The sequence below is a fragment of the Ixodes scapularis genome, unplaced genomic scaffold, assembly GCF_016920785.2.
Source record: "Ixodes scapularis isolate PalLabHiFi unplaced genomic scaffold, ASM1692078v2 PGA_scaffold1__304_contigs__length_218370807, whole genome shotgun sequence".
Classification (NCBI taxonomy): Eukaryota; Metazoa; Arthropoda; class Arachnida; order Ixodida; family Ixodidae; genus Ixodes; species Ixodes scapularis.
The window spans coordinates 143,042,800-143,065,996 of NW_024609846.1; the positions used below are offsets into that span (position 1 = coordinate 143,042,800).

A 23,197-nucleotide genomic window follows, 5' to 3' on the forward strand; every position below is an offset into this window, starting at 1 on the left:
AGCGAGGCTTAAGGTCCGCCAAGCCTCTCAGTGAGTATGGAAAGTTTCAAACCTTCAAGCAGGCAGAGTTGATAAGCTTACGAGAGTAGACTTGAGCGTCTTAAACACCTTCCTAATTATGCAACTTATATTTTGTCCGTATATTGGTTTCCCATCTACTTTTCAATCACGAGACAAGTTGGAAAAGAAGACTAATAATTTACTTCCTCGTGTTTTGTTTTTTTGGATGGCCTTTTCTCACAGGAAAGCAAGAAGCTAAGAAAGCTTCAAACGTGATTTTTATTCCTTTGCCTCCCTTTGCCCAAAAGTGAAAGTAATGACAGCCGTAAGTTAATTTGAGCGACGAAACTCGGGTAAAAAATAACAAAAAAGAGAAGCAGCTCCTTCTCATTACCTCCTTCACATCTTTGGCTGAACCGTGCTTGGATTTCCAGTTTATATTTTTGTTTGGATCAAAATGATTAATTAATCACTTCGCTCGAGAGAAGACGTTCCACCCTCAACGGTCTTTATATTGGCGGTGCGAGTGACACCTTAACGAGAGCCCCCGTGCTAAGACTAACGGGGTATCGATGACCTTATGGTGCACAGAGTTAGCGGATGAAGAACGTCTTCGCTCTCAAATGTATGCGCACCAAAAAGTGCAGGGTCCGATAGAGAAAATAAGACCTTGTTTTTGATGTCCGTATAAATAAAGTCCGCATTACAAGAAGCTGAAACTTTGTGTGAATATGACGGTAGCGGTGGGGATAGAATGGGGAAGTTTGAGAACATAGCGTTTCCTAAAACAAACAATCAAACAGAAAAATCATATGTTCTATCACCCGATGTCCACCTATATATACTTAATATTCGACAAACCGTGAGATGACTATGTGAACGCCTAGTACATTTATTTAGGCAAAAATAACTTTTCATCCCAAAAATGTGTGTTTTGTGAAGAAGGTTTTTCACTGCTGTAAAATGCACATGAGCCCATAATGCAGTATTTTAGTTTGACCAATAATAGACCCAGATGAATGCCGGGTCATATAAAAATTTGTTTTTATGTTTCATATTTTATTCAAGAGAAGTAATGTTTTCAAACTTTTGCAGTTTATCTTTTCAGTCTCACTTTTCACTTTTACCTTTCAGACGCTCAGCGGCATATTCACGCGGAGTTTCAGATTATTGCTATGCCCGTTTTCTTCATGCGGGACAAAAAACAGTGTCTGTGTAATATCGTAATGTCTAAGCAAAAGAGCAAAGTGTGTTTCGTACGAACTTGGGCCGAGGTTATTTGGTAATTTGCATGACGTTCCCAATGACAAGCGACGTGCCTATGAGGCTCTTATAATAACCAAGTAAGGTGATTTTAAATTACTGTAAAGGAGTTATTTTTCGCGGGCTCAATATTTCGCGATTTAGGCCAAAGCTCAGTTTTTGGAATAATTCGCGGGTTCTAATTTTCGCGACGTGGTGGGATCTCAATATAGATTCTAATGTGTTTACATTTTACCAGGATTGATCGTGGGACGTATTTTTTGCGAATTCTATGCGATTCGCACAATTCGTGATAATTAGGTCCTCGCGAAAATTAAGTCGTTTACCGTAAGTTTTGATGCATTTTTTTCTGCTTTTTTTATTGGGAAAACAGCAACCACGTAATAAACGTATGGCTAGAGATGTGTATTAACCAAAGTTTTTTGTCGATTAATAGGTTTTGCTCAATCGATTCATTAATTAATGAATGGTTGTAATAGTGGAGGCTGATAGAGTTGCGAAGGTCATGAAAAAATATAAGCGATGTTTCGGGAATTATGAACACGTTTAGAGAACGCATTTGCTAAAATTCGTCGATGCATTAAAGGCAGACTCAAATTAACCGTTTTGAAGGGACTGCAGATTAGTCAATTTAATGGTGTGTTCGGCTTACATTCAATGCTGCGTGTACAGGAGAAAACAAAATATGCACCTATTTTTATTTACGTAAAATGCAAGATATAGCGCTGTATTTCAGCAAACAAAAACTGGAAAAAACTGGAATAGGTTGTTTCATATAGTTTTTATTGAATCAAAATGCGTGACAGTGTGTTTGAAACTTGAGGTAGTTTTGAATAAAAACATTCACGTTTATGTACTTCATTATGGGGCATCCTGGAGTAACAGAAGTCTCGATCGCCCATGCTTGAAGTTTTTATGTTGATTTTGGCAGCGACGAGGATAGTAGAGACCCCTTCTTTACCAAAACCTTTGTTGACACATTAACCAAAGAGAAACACATTGACTAGTCAGCTGGGTAACCAATTGTTTCGAAGCGCTGCTTATGATGCAATATGGTACACAGTATTGACAAGGGTTATTTTTGATGACGTGTGACTTTAGTTGTGCCTCTATTTGTAACGTGTAAACGTGACGATTTATGTTTTCCATGTATGATAAAGAAACGATACAATTCATTTTAGGAAGCCTCTTGAAATTTCGGAGAATTTATGCGCACTGTAAAAGGGCTAACATTTGAATCATGTCGAATTTTGAAATATATTTTACTTCCCTTAATTCAAAAGTTAACATATTCCACAGATAGCTGTCTGGTTAGGAAAAAGCTGACGAAGAATTAAAACTCTACCCAAAGCCTAAACAAAATGCTTGACGTTTCGGACTACCTCGGTCCATTGGTCACGTGACTATCGTAAATATTTGCTAAGGAATCGAAAAGACTGTTAGCAAAATAGTTTAAAACGTATATGCAAAAAAAAAATAAAAAAAATTCTCCCCAGCCATTTAAAAAATTGCCAGGCAAAATGGGAATTCTTGCGTTCGAAAATATCACCGAAGCCTCTGGAGCGCCCTATGCATAGGCTTCAATAAAATGGTAATCTACTGAGAAGAAACCAAACGACGCACATAACTGAGCCTGAACGGTTCCTCAATCGGCACGCTATCAAGATCAAACTTTAGAGCGTTTGTTGGCTCCAAACGTTTTCGTTCCAATAAAAATGTAGAAAAAAAAGAAGACACTAAGCAAGAGAGGGCGTCAGAGCCTTTGGCAGCAAACAAAGGATGGATCGGAGCGCCCAGGATTTTGGGGCGAACAACACAAATTCCGATAGACTGAGGCGATCACGACGCAGCTTCCACGTGGTGACGACTATAGAAGAGGCGGCAGGAACACTTTAGCATGCAAAGCAGTCAAGAGAAGAACGCGCGAATCACCGGGCGTCCCGAAGAGGTATTCAGCAGTAAGGACAGCCTTTGTGCCTGAAAAAAGATGAGAGCTTCTCCGGGGAACCGTTATGGGGCTCCGGCATACCTATTGTGCTCGACCGTCGGGAAGGAGCTCAGAGGAGTGCTCCTTTACGAGCCCCAGTGCCAGGTCATTTGCGGCTTTCCAAACCTTCCCTGTTTTGCGTTTTCCTCGAGGGAGACGCCGTGTCACTACGGGAGTTCAAGGACCGCAGCTCCTAAACTGCTTCGACAAGAGTCTCATTTGAGACTAACCTAAAGTGACAACAATCTACTCCTTATACTAACTTCTTGGATGCAGTTTTCTTCGCTGAGGGGGCACGGGGGAAGAGGAGGGGGGGGGGGGGGGGGTGGAGGGCGCGCTAGCTTGGAGTTCGTTGTCGTTGAATCCACCCGCCTGAACTTTGATGTGACCATGGCGGTGTTCTGGCTAGGATAAGAAGGCATGTACACGCGGTTGCCTGCAGTCCGGATCGACGGATTGCCGGGACCTTGTGCCAGCGATTTGTTGCTCAGCCGTTTGTAGTTTCTTTGCCATGACTGGGCCTTCTTTTTGGTTAGAAGAAGACATTTGCAGGCAGTTCACTTTATTATGTTTGGAAGGCGAGTAAAGGCCCGACCACACTAGCGTGAACGGCGCCACCGGGCGGCGCCGCCGGGCGGCACCGCCGTTCGGCGAGGAGTCCACATTGGCCTCCGTTTTGCGTGCGTCACGTGACAGCACTGGATCTCGCGATCGCGCCTCCCGTCGGATTTCCCGCTCTTTCGTCGTCTGCTTTTCGTTAGGTCCTTCCGTTTCGGCTCCCATCTTTCGCATATATCAGCATCGAAACCGCACTCGCTACCTACATACTAGGAGTCTATGATGACCTGGTGAACAGCGTTAATGTGATTATCCTAGCCTGCTCGTTTATCTTGCGACGTCGCCGCGCTTTGAAGGGAAGGGGGCGCAGGTTTTGGATCCGGCCGAGTTGGTTCTACTGAAACACCGAAGGACAGGACAGTGCATTGCTGCCCCGGTGGCGCGCCAGAGGTGAAAGCTACTTTCGAAAGTGCCACGAAATCAACACGACATCCGTCACAACATAGACGACATGCAACAAGTGCCACGCAGAAACTCACTTGCAATTCCGAATTCCTCTCCTATAATTTCTCAGCGGTTGTTCTTAGCGTCATTATCTAGGTAGTCTGGCTGCGTCTTGTCATACAAAAAGGGAAACAGACGCACAGTTTCAAGGAACCGCTCTGTTGCGAAAGGCATCGGGGGAAATGGGGATAGCAGACGACACGAAACACGTCCTTCGGATTGTGAAAGACGCGCCGAGGACCGGCTTGAGCGTTGCCATGGCATCGCGACGTCACTATTTGCGCCACCTCTCATTGGCTCCTCTCTTCTGCGGCGTGCGGCTCCGAGCTCTGAACCGCGCACGGGGCGGTTGACTCTGCGGCGCCGTACGTCGCGCCGTTGAAGCCGAAAACTGGTTTCGGTCGGCAAACAGCAGCACCGACCGTCGCGCCGCAGGCCTCCGCGACGCCAATATGGTCGTGCCTTAATATGCAATGTAAACAATTCGCAGCGTGGGTCGGGCTTATTCTAAACAGAAAGTACCCATACCGTTTCCTTCTATTGAAGTGTTTGTGCGAAGCCTGTGTGATACTGTTTTCGTCGTGCAGTTTAATAAACCTGCCGAACATAACACTTAAATGATGCCAAGCCGGAGGCAGTGACTAAATTTTCTTTCACTATCGATAGCTAAAGCCGCAATTACTTTCAGCTTTAAGGAATGTCTAAAAAACAATATCACTGGCAAAATGTACATTTAATAATATTTGATTCCTCTATAAGGGCGCGTTTTTTCAGGATAAATAAACATAGCCGAAGACACAAAACCTTCACCACGAAGTCTCCTCGCATCAGCACCGGTAATATTGTTATAGATCGTTTTCCGTATTTCCAGCATTCAATTATAGTTCCTTTAACCTTAATTCTATTTTCAATGTCTATATCGCAATTCGCCGTAGTGACTTAGTCTAAGTTGGGTCTGATGTGAGTCTTTTTAACATGATTCAATGTCGATTGCAAACGTTTGTTGTAAGACGACTAGGGAAAAAGTGGGAGGTGGAGAGTGTCCCGGCATCACGGTTGTCATTAAGGTATTTTGTGCATTTAAACTGCAGTTTACGAACCAGACAAAGCGTTTGGGTTTAACATTCAATTGCCGAAGCTGGAAAAATACTAGAAAGTCACAGCCGTAACACAATAGCAGCCACGGTATTTTGATCCTGCAGTACACAAAAAGAAATTAAAGGAAAAGCCTTTGATCCCGTGTGGGCAAAAACAAGATAAATAAGCGAACGTCGGCTGCAAATCGGCACCTTCGTATTTTCGGAAACCAATTCATAGATATGCTTGAACAAAGAAGTTTCCTGCATATTTGCTTTGTTTACCAAGCGATTTAACGAAGACCAACGATAAATTATCTCCCCTTGAACGAAGGGTTTTAAGCAGCAAGCGCACAACGCGGGTACTTTTTTGGATTGAAATGACATGTCATACCGAGTCATTATCGGTCTTGGCGAAGCGGAGCATGACGGTCACAAACGCGGTGTAAAAAAGCACCAGAAGGGCGAGCAAAATACGGCGAATGGTGAACAGACGACAGACAGTCAGTCTGGGCGGGTTCAGCCCCATCGACGAGACGCACATCTGGGCCAAAAAGAAGGTTGGGAACTGGAGCTGGTACCGCTTGCCCACGATGGCCATGAGGGCCTCGAACTGGCTCAGCACGTCCATGGTGGCGTCGTGGAAGCCGGCTCCTGCCAGCGTGATGCCGACGTAGACGCAGTACAGCGGGAACGCTTCCAAGAGCACGGCCAGCAGACCCCTCCCGAAGGGCGACGGCGGGAAGTCGCCCAGCAGGGCCCCCCGGATGTTGGCGAGGGTGAAGGCGGTGCACATGAGGTACCAGAGCAGGACCAGGCCACTGAAGATGGAGTCCAAGTCCTGAGCGGAATTCGCCTGGTGGAAGTAGAGGTCTCGGACTTGGCGCACGACCTCGGCGGGGTCCTCGTGGTCGGAGTGCTTCAGCGTCACGATGTAGCCCTTAAGGTGGTCCATGTTACCCGCCGCAAGTTCCGTCATGAAGGAGTAGAGGAAGATGGAGAAGCAGGTTGGTCCTGCGAACGTTTCGTTTTGGTTATTTTATTAATATATCAGGATACATTCATCACTACTCTGTCAATGGGAAAACAACGTAGCCCAGTAAGTTCTCAATATAAAAACAGGAAAAAGCAAACGTTCAAAGGTACACGCACACATAACGCGAGATATGAAGTTACAAGGGCAGAATTTGTTTGTGGCATTATATTTTGGCAAGTAATCAATGAGCAGATTAATGTAGAACTTGGAATAAATGTTTAAAGAGGAGAACGTGTACATACACAGTAAAGCGTGAAGGTACAGCACATCCTGCGTCAGAGATGGAAGAGCGACTGACCCTAAGGAGCATGTCACCGCTGATATCTTACACGTGGCACGTTCAGGAATGGTCAGAACCAGAGCACTCGATGACAGCCGAGAATGGGCTAGAGCTTCCCGGAAGCGTACAAAATTATAAATGAAAGACTTTAAGCGGGGATTCACGCTGGATTCGAACCGCGCTCCTCCGCGTGGCAGGCACGTGCATTGCCAAATTCGCCACGTGCGCGGCAATATTCACGCAAGTATAAGGCCGCCAAAGCAACAAAAAATGAATTGCCAAGGGTGATTTCAAGCAATGCGTCAAGAATAATACTATCCTAATCACAATGGACAATTGGTTTTGTAGCAGACGCACAAAATTTGGATAAGGAGGTTCATATTCGAATTATGTGTTTTCTTTTCTTCACTTGGAGTGTGGAGGCAGAAAACAAGGCAGCTTGGGTGTTGCTTTACAAGACTCTGCCTTCCCCACAGCAGCAAAGAAAAACGACGTGAATATGCACCATTTTTAAAATAATAATACAAACACACAGAGTTATGTAAAGAGGTATTTAGTTGTCAGAGAAACAGATAAGCGAGCAGTAAACCAGATTGAAGGCAAATATAACAAACAGGCAAGCTGGTAAAGGTTAGACACACTATAAATAAGAAACGAACAGACGACATAAAAGGGGCAAATACACATGATTTAAAAGTGCATCTTTGCGCTTTCTTGTAGATCGTTCGTGTCCGGTTTAGGTTGCGTACAATTCAACCAGAGTCCCATTATTCACAACAATCATTTGAGGTTTCCTAACAAACGTTAGGTGCACACTTTCTTGGCTTTGCTCAAGCTATATATAATAAATTCAGATAAAAAGTTTTTAAAAAGTGTGATACTGTATATCTGAACATCTGAGTATTATCATTTGCTCTGCAGCGATGCATTTGCCAGTGTCTACAGGCCGTGTCATAGACCATTTTTCTGATCTTAAGTCTGGAAATCGATATGAATAGCGCTCGTAAAGAATAACAATTTTTTTATTATATGTGAAGAACGATTTGATATTTGTACGTTATTAAGTTTATACAAATGGCTTTCTATAAGCACCGTGCGCGGTCTTGCATTCAATACGGACTGCATTTTTCGGGAGAGTAATATGCTATTAAGATTTGTAGAAGTGATATTCCATAATAAAACAAGTTATAAGGTAACCAGAAAATGGAATTATAAATAATAAACAAAATTGAACTTGGAATTGTGTGAAAATATTAGAACTTACAACCAACTTTTGATAATTCACGACATGCATGTTGCTGGTTTGCGTCACATATCATGCACTTGTTAACAAATATCACTAACACTTCTTACGCTTTCTGTTGTATCTCTAGTATGTGTACCAAGTGAAAGCATATATCAATAAAACATGTATTTTGTGATTGGAATGAAACTGCCTGTTTGTTATTACTCTATTCGTGCAAGGTGTTTTGAAAAAGCTCGAACATTTAGTTTATTTCGAAAATGATTGACTGTACTAATAATCTTATCACTTTCAAGCCCTGTGAAAAAATAGGTTCATAGTATAAGCATCTATAAAAAAACATTTTACGATGTCCTTAACATTGTGTGTTTTCGGGCCCATCACAGCGCGAAAGAATTAGTGCTCGGCGCTCGGTGCGCAACGTGCGCGCGATTCACGCTCGGGGCTCGGGCGGCCGCGAGTCGTTGGCCGGCTGCTGAAGTAAAAAGGTGTGCTTTGGTGTTCTGCCTCATATGTCCTTCTTGCGGGCGAGCAGTAGGCACCAGGCGCGTAGCCAGGATTTTGTTTCAGGGAAGGGGGGGGGGGGGGGGGGGCGTCTATGACAAAACGCTGTATGAGGGGGAGGGGGTGAGGAGGTCCCAGCAAAATGGAAGATTTCGGGGGGGGGGGGGGCGGATGGGCCCTCTGGGCCTCCCCCCAGGCTACGTGCCTGGTAGGCACCCAACACTTCCTACAACATATACGCTAAAGAGAAGTGGTTTTAAGGCTTGACTTCATGGGGCGAACATGCCGCGAAAAATCGACAAATTTTGCCGGCGGCTTTTGCTGTGCGCGTCGCATTAGTGTAGTTGCTGCTACGTCGCCCCCAAAGCGAGCGTGCAGTCCGGGAAAGTTCGTCAGTTATTCGCCATAGATTCGGTTCATGGAGTTCAGCCTTTACTCTCCGGCAGCCCTCCGGCTGTTTGTTGTCTGAATTCAGATCGAATTTTATTTATTTCTACACACTGACAGCGATAACGGAGATAACTTTCAGATGGATCTAGAGCGACACAACGGGCACCGCAAAGGGACAGCCATTGGAGCAATTCCTCATAATTATAATTGAGGCAGTCGAACTTTTACAATTATATACAGATTCTCCAAATGTTAGCAACTTACTTTCAGTGTCCTAATAAGTTTTCTTTTGTTTTGTTATAACAGGGCAAGTTTCGCGGAACTGACTTTTTTTTTTTTTCAAATCCGTATTGAGCATACGTAAGGAAAAAACATTAAATAATCACGTAATCTTATATGCATGATCTGGTTTCGTGGTGATTAGAAGATATAAATTGAGCGGACTGGGTCGTGCTCAAAAACATGTTCTGCAAAAGTTTTCGGGATATTTCTAAAGGCTCCTTTCGAGTATATGCACTGTCTTTGAGTAGTAGCCTTGATGCCAAACAAAAACGGTAGTGGCAAAAAACATAAATCGGCCTACTTTCGTTTCCTTCTAAACAATAAAGTCCTACTTCAACGATAATAAAAATATAATTTAATAATACCTGGTTTCGTTTAATATATCCCAATGAAGACCTATCCTTGAATGCGGAAGGCTGTATGTGCTGTGCAATAAGTTTTCCTCGAACACCAAACCAATATTCTTTAGTGTACCATAAGTAAGCATGTTAGGTTTTTTTTTCTTCTTCGTCTTAATAGCTATGTAATGCAATATCACTAATAGTGATAAAACAACCAAATTAGCCTATATTATATGCTAATGATACAACTGTTCTTTATGCTGGCGACGACTCATGCGAGTTAGATTGAGAAGTAAATACACTGGTAGATACAATAGCACCATAGAAGGACAGAAACGCTTTAAAAAAAAAACACAAGCAAAACCTTGGTTGTAGCGTCTCGACCGAAAAATGAAAGTGTTCATTTAATCAATACTATATATTTCGATTCGGTAGATATTAGGCTAGTTGATAGATTTAAGGCATTAGGAATTGTGTTTTCTAAGAATGTGTCCTGGGGCGAGCATATTGAATACTTGAATAAAATTATGGAAAAGAGTAGAACTGATATGCCGGCATCGATTTATGGTTCCAAGTTTCTACCTTGATCAAAATGTCTGCATGATAAGTCAGTATTTTATTATTCTTTATTTTGTGTTTTCAGGTTTGGGGAAAACTACGGGGACAAACCTAGGGAGAGTGCACCTAATTCAAAAAAGGATGCTGCGCAAATCGCAAATTCACCATATCGTTGGCATAGAGAGAGCCTATTCCAAAATTAGAATGTGCTCACTATTCATAACCTTCATAATTACAAGCCATTCATAATACTTTAAACAAAACAGCAATGTCACTACTCTTGCATGATTGAACTGGATGATCTACAGCGACATCTCGTACCTACAAAATTAGAAACACTGACCGCAGAAGTCTGGTAAGCTGGGCGAGTTGGTCTGATGACAAAGTGAACAGAACGGCGCACAAAGAGACAAGGGGAAATAGAAGGAACTTGCGCGACACACATTTAAGCGCTGATTTGCAACTGAATTTATATATAAAAGGAAGAAGGAGACAACGTTCTGAAAGTTATGCATTGCCAGAGCGTGCTACACATAACACCACACCATCTAACTAAGATGTCTTTGCTATATAGTTCGATCTAAAAACAAGCTTACTGTTTTTACCAGTGTCACTGATGGGTACGTAACGCAGCGCTCCCCCAGCTATTAATGCAATGCGTTCTAAACTTTCTCGGGTCGTTTTGCCTTGATAAAGTTCAATTATATTTGTGTCTTTAAGGATTGGGGAACAAGAGCAGGTATTGCAATGTGGGGGAAGATGACCGCCCACCGTAGATTTCTATCAATCATCTTGCTCGAAGAGCCGGTTAGAAATCCTGACTATTGCCAAGTAGCAAAGTTTTGATTCAACACCGGTGAAGAAGTGTTGGCCTACAGAATCCTAAGACTTCTACACTTGTTGCATTCCCATGATATTTATATGGACACCATAAATATTTGAGAGTTAAAAAATGCGCACTTCTTCATTTAGGATTCGATTCTGTGATTATTTAACAGTATTGTTCAAGTTGCTTGTAGCGTAAAATGTGGTAACATTTATTCTCTTTTTCAAGGGGGGGGGGGGGGGGGGGGGTAGAGGTTACAAAATAATATTTCGTGTTCACTTGGCTTGAACTTCAGGCTCGTGCTGCGGAATTTATAGGGAGCGGAGAGATGGCGTCTAGCGCATCTTTTTTTGCCAGGTCTGCACCATTTACCTAATATGAAAATAAAATCCTATTTGTATAATATTTATTATTATATATTGTCCGTGAATAAATCAAGAACAATAATGTGTAGTTTGTCACCTTTGTACCTTCGCATTATTTGCCCTATCAACATAGTTTGTCATCTTGATACAGTCAAGGCCGGTTCACACATGCAGCGAAGCGCTGATGTAGCGCTCCACTCGTGTCGTCAGCTACTTATCGTCAGCCATGTGCAACAGTTCTGTTGGTGCGATACAAAGCTGGGGAACGCTGCCGTCAGCACGCGCTTAGCGCGAGGGCAGCGCTATGCTTGTAGCGCTCCGCTGCATGTGTGAACGGGCCTTCATTCAGTTTGTATGGCGTGATTTCATAATGACTGTACATCTACGGTCAGATAATGTACTAGAGCTGGCTTTACACTTTTGTTACTGCTTATCTTGATTATTTAGTGGCTGCTATAACTCGTGACCTGTTTTACTGTACGCGATTTATTGTAATTTCCCTGCTTCTGTTGCGGATGGTATGGTGGTCAAGAGCACGTAAAGCCGTCTAGTGCGGCTTTTTTGTTTCCTCGGTTCACACCATTACATGTAGTGGAAGTAATTTATTATAGTTATTGTTATTGTTATTACTGTTATTGTTGTTACTGTTATTGTTATTATTGTTATTGTTGTTGTTGTTATAATATAGTGCGCTGTGCCCTGATATAGACGCACTCAGTGCGTGTCCGACTTTAAGTCATGTGCTAGAATGAATTTAGAAATAGAACGAATGAGGCGAACAAACCGGATATAATAATATACATAAGACTGGCGACGTTTGCTAGTGCCGACTATTATAGTCCTTACCTGTTCTGTGTACTTGATTTGGTGCCAATAACTCGGGTAAAGTCACCAAGGTGAAGAATGTTTACGCATGACCTCAGGCTTGTTTTGGAACACAGAATAACCACTAAATTACGACTGTTCTTATGTGCGCGGCTTCAAGTGGACCGGAGTGGGCACGTTCCACGCGCGTTCGACTGTGCGCGTGCGGGTTTGAACACGCCAAGAAACAGGAGTCTACGTTCGATTCAGTCCTTAACGCAAGGCCACACCGGAAACAACCGGACGCGCAAGCGAAGGGCCGTCGGGCTGCGGGCCCGAGCTTTTCGAGTCTTCCTTCGTTCCTTACCACCGGTGCGAGCCAAGCCGTCAATCCCGCTGACGGCTGGTGTGCGTGTTCTCGGGGCACCTCTCGAGACAACGGCGGTGCCGTCTCCCAGAACAAGCCACCTCGAACGCCGACGCTGCCTCACCACACCTGAAGTCTTCCGACCTCAAGCTTCGCCCCTCAGCTCGACAGCGCCTACTTTGCCATCAACCAAGCACACAGCGCAGCAAGACGGCAACTGATATATGTTTCTCCAATGAAGTATCAAGCGGAGCGTAGAACCGAAATTTTTAACGGTTCGATTCGTGTTCGAGTTGACGGCTTTCGGTTCAGCTTCGGTTCGGTTTCGGTTTAATTTCTGTTCAGTTCCGGTTTAGTTTCGGTTCAGTTCCGGTAAGCCAAAATAATGGTTGGTTCAAACCTTTTTGAACTGTTAAATTTTGAATACATTTTCCGCGTTGTTCTCGAAATCGGAACTATTTCCGGCATGAACTGATTAACTATATACTTTTTTTCTATCGTTCATACTATCCACTTTTATTTTCAGGTAACAAAACGTGGAATTCTAATATTTTATTTCGACACACGAGTAAAATATTATCTAGATTGTTATTCAAAGTTTCGTGTTTATACAACTCCACGTCCCTATGTTTACCGGAGTCACATATATTTTACCTGAACCAAAAGCTTGGCGAGAAGTGTGGTAGTTCGCCTAAAATACCTGTGATTGGTACAACGATGCGTCGCAGTATTAAAAGTTAAATCGTTGCTGTGCCATTGAACTAAGGAATTAATTACATGCATAAAGTCATGGAATGGGCACCTCGTCGAAATATATATCGTGAGGTATGGGTTAAAAACATGTAACCCAATAAATAAATATATATATATATATAGAGAGAGAGAGAGAGAAACAGAGAGAAAAACGTAGCGCAGGATGACAAAACGAATACATAGGTGCGTTTTCTTTCATGTATATACGGGAGTTTCACGAAAAGTTGACCAATTTGATATTGCGAAAACTACTAGTCGCAACGAAAAAAGGCTTGTGTCGTTCTGGTCCTGGGCTAGGGGCCTATTTAGGAAAATAATAAAGTGCGGCATAATTAGAATAATACCTATTTTAGCGAAGTTAACTTTTTTTAACATTGTGTTTGAGGACATGGCTTCAATTAGAAAATCGCTCAGTATCATCGAAAAACATTAAATCAAGAAATTGCAGAACAATAGAAGGCGCGCGCAGCATTTTACGGCTTTCTGCAAAACCACACAAACTCGACGGGTTCTTAAGTTTCGGTTTGCAATCGGAGCGCATCTCGTCCCCGACGGCACGGCGCCCCGTTGATAAATATGGCAACCAGCCTATGCTGCGCTGCGCGAGGAGAGTGGAGCAGAGGTTGGTTGCAGTATTTCTCCACGGAGCGTGGTGCCGTCGGGGCCGAGATGCGCTCCGATTACAACCCGAAACTTAAAAAACCCGGAATGAAGGAAGGAAAAGCAAAAATTCAAGAATTTTATATTTTTGTGCTAAAACCTAAAAGTTGTGCTTTGCAGAGAAGCAACACCGCATGAAGGGCTAATGTTCTAATGCTCTATTCGTCCCGACAACGCACTGTGCTGCAGAAAGTCTTTCACCCTAAACCTCGATGCATTCATAACTTGGAGCTAGCTACGATTAGACAACAATCCCAAAAGGCCCCAGTGTACCCGATGACTGTTTAAAGTTGCGTCATCTCGAACGACAATAAGTGCTTTGTTACGGGTTGGAGCTCAGCAAGTTGGTCCAACTTGCTCAGCTGCCATTTCTCACCGAGAATGAAGAACCAGCGAATGAGGCCGTCCAGGCGCAGGAATCCGACCGCCAGGGGACTCGATCCGGACAGAAAAGTCCCGTTCTCTGGCGGTCCCGCGAAGTACGAGTAGATCTTTTCGCTTTCGGTCGTCCCGTTGGCGGCGAAGTCGACACTGTTGATCAGCACGAATATCCAGACCACCAGGATCGTAACGGTGGACTTGGTCTTGGCCACCGTCTTGGCGCGGCTCCTCCATGGCAAGAAGTTGGTGCGGTAGAAGGCGGTCACGTGACGAATACGGGCGCCTGGATTGATCGGTTGAAAATATGTTTTTAATCTTGGCAGCGACTTTTAAGGCTTGATTTTGAGTGCCTTTTAATGCTCTTTGTTTAGAGTGGTGACATCAGATCATTTTACTCTCGATACTATTGCTGGGCCTTCCTTTTCAAGATCGTGCGAAAGAGCGCCATCCTGAACGATTTCATGGCGTTGATTGTTTTATGGTGGCAGTTTTTTCGGCTAGCTCTTTTGTATTTCTCATGTGTGCGCTTGGAGTCAATATTAGGTAGAGGCGGGATCGGTGGCTCGTGCTGCAGAACCCAGGGATCCTGGGTTCAACCCTCAACCCTGCCCGTTTCAATCTCAATGAGTGCCGTTACTGGTTTGTGGTCCTGTATCACTACTGCGTGGTGCCGGTAAAAGGCCCCAGGTTAACGGTTGTTCTGCACTGGCTCCTTTTCTTATCTACAGCTGAGACACTGCACCCAATGGTCCTGAGTAGCTTCCGGCTGTAAGCCTTACATACAACACAATTATTATTATCATTGGGTACTGAAAAGAGTGGCATAACCCTTTCCTTAAAGGAACACAGATGCTTTGCGGCAGCTGTCCATGAGTAGGGTGCCTACATGTCTGCCTGTCTCAGGCTGAAGACATCCATTGTTGCCCTGTATGTGCCAGCGCTTGACGCTCTGGCGCACTCGGTGCGTGACTTGGGCGGTAAAATGGCGTCTATGCATTAGTCAAAGCTACGCGCTGGTGCTGAGTGACACCGGATTGCGCGCGCTTCAAAATGCATAAAAAAACGATTGGGCGGAAAAATGGCTGAGATGTCACCACTCAAGCAAAAGCGCGAGTGTGTATGAAGGCCAGGGTGTAAGATAGACAGGTGGGGAAACAAGAGCCAAATGAGCGACCGGATTGTGTCCCCCTCGGGTTTCTCTTTTTCTGTGGCGCCATCTATGTGGAGTACCGCGAACTCTCACTCCGGGTGGGCGACCGGTGGCGACCGGCTAAACTGACGGAGATGATTTCTCGTGGATTTTCAATGGAGGACTGTCGAGCTCTAGGTTTATTTTGCGCACTCTCCCGTAGAGTTCCATGCAAATTCGATTCCAATTTTTTTCTTCTCGCCGCAGCGCCATCTGTCGCAAATCGGGGGTACCCGCAAGCAGACGAGTACACAATCCGGTCACGGCGCTGCGGTAGGCTCCTATGGGCCGTTTCCCCACCTGTCTATCTTACACCCTGATGAAGGCACTCTATTGATGGGCGCCTCCATAACCGACCTTCAGTTTTGGTATCCTCTAACTGTGTTCAGTTCACTTCGTCATTACCAGAGCAGGACAGGTTTTTGCCATTTTACATTCTACTGTGCCCTTTTTCCCAGCATAGGTCTTTCTGGAGGCTGTAGTGACGGATACTTCAGTCTTACCTTCGTAAGACAGAAGGAAGTCAGCAATTGCTGCTATAAACTTGCGCGTGTGTAAAGCGTCTATTAGGGGGTATTCACTGGACGCCATATTTCAGGGCGATGTTTCTAGGTACTGGTGCAATCACACACACATAAAAAAATTATATATATATATATATATATAACAAAGTAAAATTTTGGGGGGTGTTCTAACACCCTGTTGTCTACGCGCCTGGTGCGGAATGCCCGTGACATAAGAACTGTGGAAGCTCTCCGTCAGCACGCGCTTGGCAGTCGCGCACACAGCTATGGCCGCCAGTGAATACTTCCTATAGGTACACTAGTTGGGCGGCTCCATGTTCACTTTACTTAGTATACAGTGTACTAGAAATAGGGGATAGTGTTGGAACCGGGCGGCTCCTGTGAGGCGCATTGAGTCGATATTTACTGATGGCGTCACCGGCACCAGCACCTGAAGGGCGTGAGGTGCGCCCATACGCCGCGATACGCGGGGAATACGGAAAGTTTGTGTCGCTCTGGTACAGTGATCAACCCCATATAAAAGAAAATAGTCTAGGTAAAGGCCGCAGCAGTTCTTGACGCGGCTTACATAATTTGCAAAAAAGACGAAAACAAAAAAAAAAGGTCTTTTGTGGTTAAAAAGCGCTATGTGATAAAATTGAAGATCGCAGACTGCTCTCTTTTCTTCAAGGCGCTTGGCCGCCAGACCGAGGCTTTTTGACCAGACTTCTCTTGCGGCTCGGTCCTTTGGAACGATGAAGATTGACACTTTCCGCTCACCTTTCACACGCGAGTAGCCTGATCTGCAGTCTGGCGCGCAGCAGTAGTTCCACCAGCGTTGTGCCGAAATTTCAACATTAAATTTAAACATCTAAAGTCCGCAGTGTACTCAAGAATCTTACTGGGAAAGAACACGCCTAAACTAAATACAATGTTCCACCAACCGCTCTGACAGAGTACAGTGTTTGAAACACACGAAACAAATTTCACAAAACTAGGCGGGCTGCCGCATTGCCATACCCACCCTTTCAGGTGCAGTACACTCTTAGAAAAAAGGGTCAGTATAGTCCTCCCTAAAGGGAGTTCCACCCTTTAGGGATGACTATACTGGCCCTTTTTCCTAATAATGTACTGAAGGAATACATGCGTTCCTTCAGAAAGGGAGAAACTTTCGTCCCTGAAAGAAGGATAGGAAATTTCCTCCGTCGCCTGCATCTCATTATGGCGGCCACGAATTGAGCAAATCGAGCTCAATAAGGCTTAACGAGAACATTAAGTCTGTTGTACGGGGCGAGAGGAGCAGCAAATAAAAAAGTAACACGAATTTTCCGCGAACTGTATTTACTTCCGAAGCCGGCTTCCCCCTGCAGGTAAAGAAACTTACGTTTCGAAAGCATGTAGTCACTCAGTCTTCTCATCGTCAGCACTGCGATGTTAAACGGAGACAACCGGCACCCAGTTATTTCGCGCACTTTATGTCTCACCTTTGCTCTTCCTCGAGCCACAATTCTTTCGTCAACCGCGCAACACGGAGGAGTGGTAAACCATTCGCCCGCAAAACCAAAAACCGCTCTCAAAAAAAGCAAATCCGAAGCAGCCTTTTGGCTCATTTCAGCACGGCAACAAGAAATTATTCCGTAGCCGCGTAGCGTAAAAGGAAGTTAAATCGCTTGCCACCAGATTGCAGGGTCAAGCAGACTAATCTAAAGCCCCTTTATACGGAAAAGTAGCGCAATCCTTTGAAGGATGCCGCCTGCTATCTTGGACCGATCCAGGCGGCAGTACAGTCGATGCGCGGGTGTAAAATAGCAAAACATAAAGATAAAAGGTGTGCGCGTCAGAGGAGGAGGGAGAAGATGGCACTACCTTTCTTATTCAAAGGCGTTAGAGTAATCGCAAGTAGCTATAGTTGGCACTAGGTACCGCCCAATTCATGCTCTACCAAAATATATTTTTATTTTCTCATGCTACTATTGCGCCTCGGAATCTTCGGGAACCCTTATTATACGCACATGTAGAGACATGGTGCATACCACAAGCATCAGCTGAACATACACTGAGCACATTCAAATACATGGCACATACAAACATCAGTACAACGGCACACTAACCCGAACATTACACCCGAGCTCTGCGTTTCCGTCTTTTATACTGGTCGTTTTGAATGTACGGAATTTCTCGGTGACTCCCTAAGCAATAAAAAATATTTCCAGCATGTTCATTCTTTTTCCAGCAATGTCATACCTCTGAGAGTATTTTGAATGGCTCAGGGGAAGAATTTCTTATTAAAAAGTAAACGCTCGATCATGCCGTAATTATTTGAAAGTAAATAAATCAAGCCGCTCCAATGCGGTTCGAAGCCATTAGTTTGTTTCCCCGTATGGCACGTCGTAGCCTGTGTTTCTATTGTAGCGCTTGTTTTTCTATTTGTGCTGTTCGCGCACGGCTTCAATTGCAGTCTTGAATTAATCTCTGTAGAGCGGATATTGACTCAGCTGGAAGTGATGCTTCACGGAGAGAGAAATCACTGTTCGATCAACCTGAATGCAGTGAAAGCCGCGACTTGCGGCAGGTGTTAGGCGTACGGAGCTACGCCGTGGCGAGCTCGAAAACTTCTAGCGCTCATCCCGGTGCGCCACTTGGAAGGAAGATTCTCCAGGAACCGTATTATATTTAAACAGCAAAATAAAAGATGGCTTTATTTTTTTTTAAATTTACCTATCCTTTTTTATGCTAAAATTCCAAACTGTAAATATGCGTACTTTCAGTCATAATTTCGTACTGTTCAGTCATTTTCCTGGAGCGCAATCGCTCTCGCGGATTGAGTGTCACATTGTCCGCTGTACAATAGGAGCTTATGGTTCAGACCAGCGTTCCAACATGACTATCCGCACGTCGATCGATTGCACCTAATCCCTCAAGTGGTCTTAAACTCTTTATTGTAAAGCGGAATGTCAACCTGCGGCACCCCGCCCCCTCCGATCTTGGCTCGACCATGCGGCATCAATGACCGACAGCTTACGTGATCTCATCTTGTTACACCACTGATACGCTAACACACAGTCACATCGGCGATAATTCCAGTCTTCCGTACACAACGCACAACACTGCCATCACGATGATGCTGCCATGTTGCTGACACGCAGAAATACAGAGCAACGTTGATTGCCGGTTGGCACTCGGCATTGAAAAACAGAACCGAAATCAGCACGGAAGGCACCCATGGGTGCCTTCCGTGCTGAGTTCGGTTCTTAACTTGGAACTGCGTCCAAGAAAAACAGTGTCTGCCGGCTGCCTGCAGGCAGCCGGCAGCAAAACCTGCCCCTTTCGGACGCAGTTCCTGCGATTACCATAACGTCGAAAACGTCGACGCAGTTCCGCTTGGTTCCATTTTTCTGATTCCGCGTGGGTCCCGCAAACCGGAGACGGCCATCCTACCCAGTGTATGCAGCGCTGCTGGCACTGCTCCGGAACTTCGCTGTTTCTAGCGGCTTTGTTTGCTCGTTTGATAAAATTAGTGGTAAAAACGTCAATGCAACCGAAATGTTCTGCGCGTTTGAACTAGAAGACGGAATTACAGGCGGCCTTCGCTGCCGCTTAAGCTCAATCAACTCAACAACGTTTATTAAACAACGTGCGCGACGTGCTCGAAAACGAAACCGAAAGCAGATGAGTTGGGAAGGCGAAAGCCTTCTCCCGTCTGCCTGGAGAAGGAAAAAACGTCTCGTTCCTCCCTTCTTCTCGTGTCCGCTTGGGGGCGCGTCAGTAGAAGGGAGGAAGACGCGCCGTTGCTACTTCTTTCCTCCATTTTTTCTTAGAGTGTGGAGTGCCTTCATACACACGCACGCATTAGCTTGAGTGGTGACATCTCAGCCATTTTTCCGGCCCAATCATTTTTTTATGCATTTTGAAGTGCGCGCAATCCTGTGCCACTCAGCTTGAGTGCGTAGCTTTGGCTAATGCATAGACGCCAATTTACCGCCTCAGTCACGTACCAAAAGCGCCAGAGCCTCACGCGCTGGTACATTCAGGAGGACAATGCATGTCTTCACCCTGCGACAGTCAGAAATATAGGCACCCTAAGGCGCAGTAAAGCCCCTTCATGATTTAAAAGTAACGCAAGGTGCGTCGATGTACGAGGCACGTGCAACGTCCAGTCCTTTGGGAAGATCAGGGCGGCACAGCTACTCTATCTCAGGAGTTGTGTGCAGCAGAGGCAAAGGCATTGGCTCGGGCACGGGGCTTTCAGATGTGCTTTCTTTTCGCGAGTGCTCGTGAAGGGAAAGCAAATATGAAAGCCAGGCCCCCGCACCTGTGCCTTTGCGTCTGCTGCACGCAACTCGTGCGATGCAGTATAGATTAAAGACGCCATATTCCTCCCAGGAGTGGCGCGGCACGTATCTCGAGCATTCCACAACAATGAATGGCGTCACTTTTCCCAGGACAAAGGGGCTTTAAGGTGCAGGTGACTGAAGCGCCAAAGCAAATCGTCGATATGCAGGCCCTCACGGGCTCCCATTGCGGAGCTACGCCATTCGAAAAGTACCCCCTATTTGTAGTACACGGTACGTAGGATGCTGACACGAGACGCGACGTTTATTTTACTTTCTTTTTTTTGTTTCGCTTTGGAGCGCTTGAAGGAGTGACCCTTGGCACGAGCTCTTCGCTTGACTTTGCTGCCGCGGCACTTTGTTTCTCGCTATTTTTAGAGTTCTTTCTTTCTTTGTGGACAGGGACCACCTCCCCATGGGGTACTGTAAAAATGGCATCACTCTAAATAAAAAAAATAAACAATCAGGACACACCACAGCCTAGCTTGAGCCCGTTACACGGCTCGTGTGGAGTTACGAAGGGACTTATCAATCGGTTCACACGGTATCCAATAGTCGTATCGCGGCATATGCCCTCGTTGCCCAACGCTACTGAATTAACGGCCCTTTAACCAACGTAACTGTGTCGTGCTCGTAACCTGTAGCCAGCGATTAAATTTTCTACTCCTAAGCTACAATGAGGAGCGGAAGGGTATATCGGGCGGACCAGCCTAGCACCTACTTCCACTGTCTTGTGCTTTTAATCTGTTTTATTTTTATTTTTACACGCTTGAATGTGATTTTTTGGCCATTAAGAGATAAATCGCCGCCTGATTATTCTACTAAAAATAAAGCGTTTACTTCATTGCGTAACCATTTTAAGAAACGCAGCGATCTGCCTGCTCTCGTGAGTTAACCATTAGTCATTACAGGGTAGAACCTGCGATAACGGCAGTATGATATGCAAGGTTTCGTTGATGCCTCCAAGTGAATCTAGGATACCAGATAATTCGGTGGTTGAATTCTAGCAGTGCGTTTTAACGTGGAACATGTCTTCAGCAAGGATAACTTGGTAAAACTGAGAGATTGAAAAAGGGAGATAACGAGCGAGAGGCAAATGATCAGGAACCGCGAGAACAATGTACTAATGTAAAATAATAAAATCTCCCCATGTGGCTGCCTGACAGAATTAACGCACACACGCAGCAATATTTAAACAAGTCGCGGTGTTAGTCCCGCTACGTTGACTACTGCACCGAGATTTTACAATTCAAAAACCTATCTGATGTATAAGAACTTTCCTGATATGACCAATAACCACCGGATTGTTTTCTCCTTCGATTAATTTTTTCGAACTTCTTATATAAAATCGTTAGAAATTTTTCAAGCTAAAAAGTAGAAAAAAAAAAGCATGGAGACTTTGAGGCAAATTTTCATATTGAGTAAACGGGTCCCCCTAATTATCCGGGGTAGTAGATATTTGCCAATGGCTACTTAAGAAAAACTACGCGCGTTATTGGCTTAAAATCCCAAATGACACAGATTTTAAATTTATTCAATAGTCCAAATAAAAAGTTTTCAAGACTGCATTAACTTATTTTAGGCATAAAACAAGTGTTTTACCGCTTAAAACGTTCTCAATTGGGAGTTTCTCCAGAGATCGACCTATCGAAAGACATGAGTGTACAGCGGCTTACCCTTCACAACCACCAAGGTGCTGGTGACGGCGGACACCAGGGCTGCAGTTAGCCACTTGGCGTGCACCCAGCTGTTGAGTCCGTTGACGTAGCACACGGCGTGCTGCAGAAAGAACACGTTGGCCATGACAACGCTGACGACCGACAGTGAGATCTTGAGCACTTTTAAGGGCAGTGTGTCGCTCTGCAAGGTCGGGTCCTCGATGTGGATGCCGAACACAGACAGCGTGATGGCCGCGAAGCGGAACGGGTCCGTGTCGGTATTGCGAAGTCGAGCCGGCGGGTTCATGGAGCCGCTGGTGCCTGTGACGTCAGTTCGCTTGAACAAGTCCGTTGTCATGCCACGGTTGATGCCTCTCGTTTACGCCAGGTGTCGCGACTAGGACATTCCAAGCCACGGTACGCAGTTGCATAAAGCTGTACTAGCCCTTGCCTAAGGATTCTTTCGAAGAGGTTTACTAATTCCGTGGCTTAATTCATCCGTGCGTCAATTCCAAATAAAATATTAGTTTAGACTTTTATAAATCAAGAACATCCGTTCCATGCTTCGAATTGGTGCTTCGGCAGTGATGTTCTAAATCGCAAATGTATACTTACTGCCGAGAGTTGCTGAATTAAAAGAACTCAGGACGTGCTCTTTTATAGGATGGAATAATGTTTAGCAACCCAATGCTTTCGCCGCCAAGCGCAATATTCTCCAGTCGCTCTTCGGTATTAAATATACAGCAATACAACTTTAAGAACAGCCTTGTCCCTACACAAACTAACGAAAACGCTTAAGTCACTTTTTCTTTTATGTAAAGCGCAAAGAGTTCGACGAACTTCAATAATTACGGCTTTTAAGTCTGACGGTGAAAGCTATCGAAAAGCGTACATCACTAGCAGTCTCAAATAATTATTAGAAATCTGACAAAAATGTTAATGAGAACCTGAAAGAGGGAGTAACGGTATTCCCTTGCTCTCTCGGCTCAGCGCCAAGATGCCGCCTGCAGTTCTTTCGGAAACACTAAATACAGTCTGTCAGCAAAACTGGAGTGTTCAGTCGTCAATACGAAACCTCCGCTCTTCAAATGTAGGGGACAAAGTTGCTCTAGGCGACGAAAACATCTGCACCGGGGTTTAAGAACCCCAGTTGTCCGATTGGCTGAGATGCTAGACCACGTGATTGAAAGCTAGATCCCACGGCCAATGCATCGATGTCATGGCTCATTGTTGCTCGGCATCGATCTGCCGCTGCTGACGATGGATCACGCGAAAAACCATTCAAAGTCACGAAGCAATCATTGTGGGGGGACAATACAAAGACGACGGGAGACGCGT

At 44.9% G+C, this 23,197-nt stretch overlaps 1 protein-coding gene across 1 annotated transcript; it reads right to left on the bottom strand.

Moving 5' to 3' along the window:
* Positions 1–5,776: 5,776 nt before the first annotated feature.
* On the bottom strand, positions 5,777–22,217 carry LOC121048233. The gene is made up of 3 exons (XM_040504335.1): positions 21,878–22,217; positions 14,174–14,461; positions 5,777–6,402 (listed from the first exon to the last, which is right to left on the bottom strand). The coding sequence occupies exons 1-3, from the start codon at positions 22,215–22,217 to the stop codon at positions 5,777–5,779; spliced, it is 1,254 nt and encodes a 417-aa protein (XP_040360269.1).
* Positions 22,218–23,197: the final 980 nt, after the last annotated feature.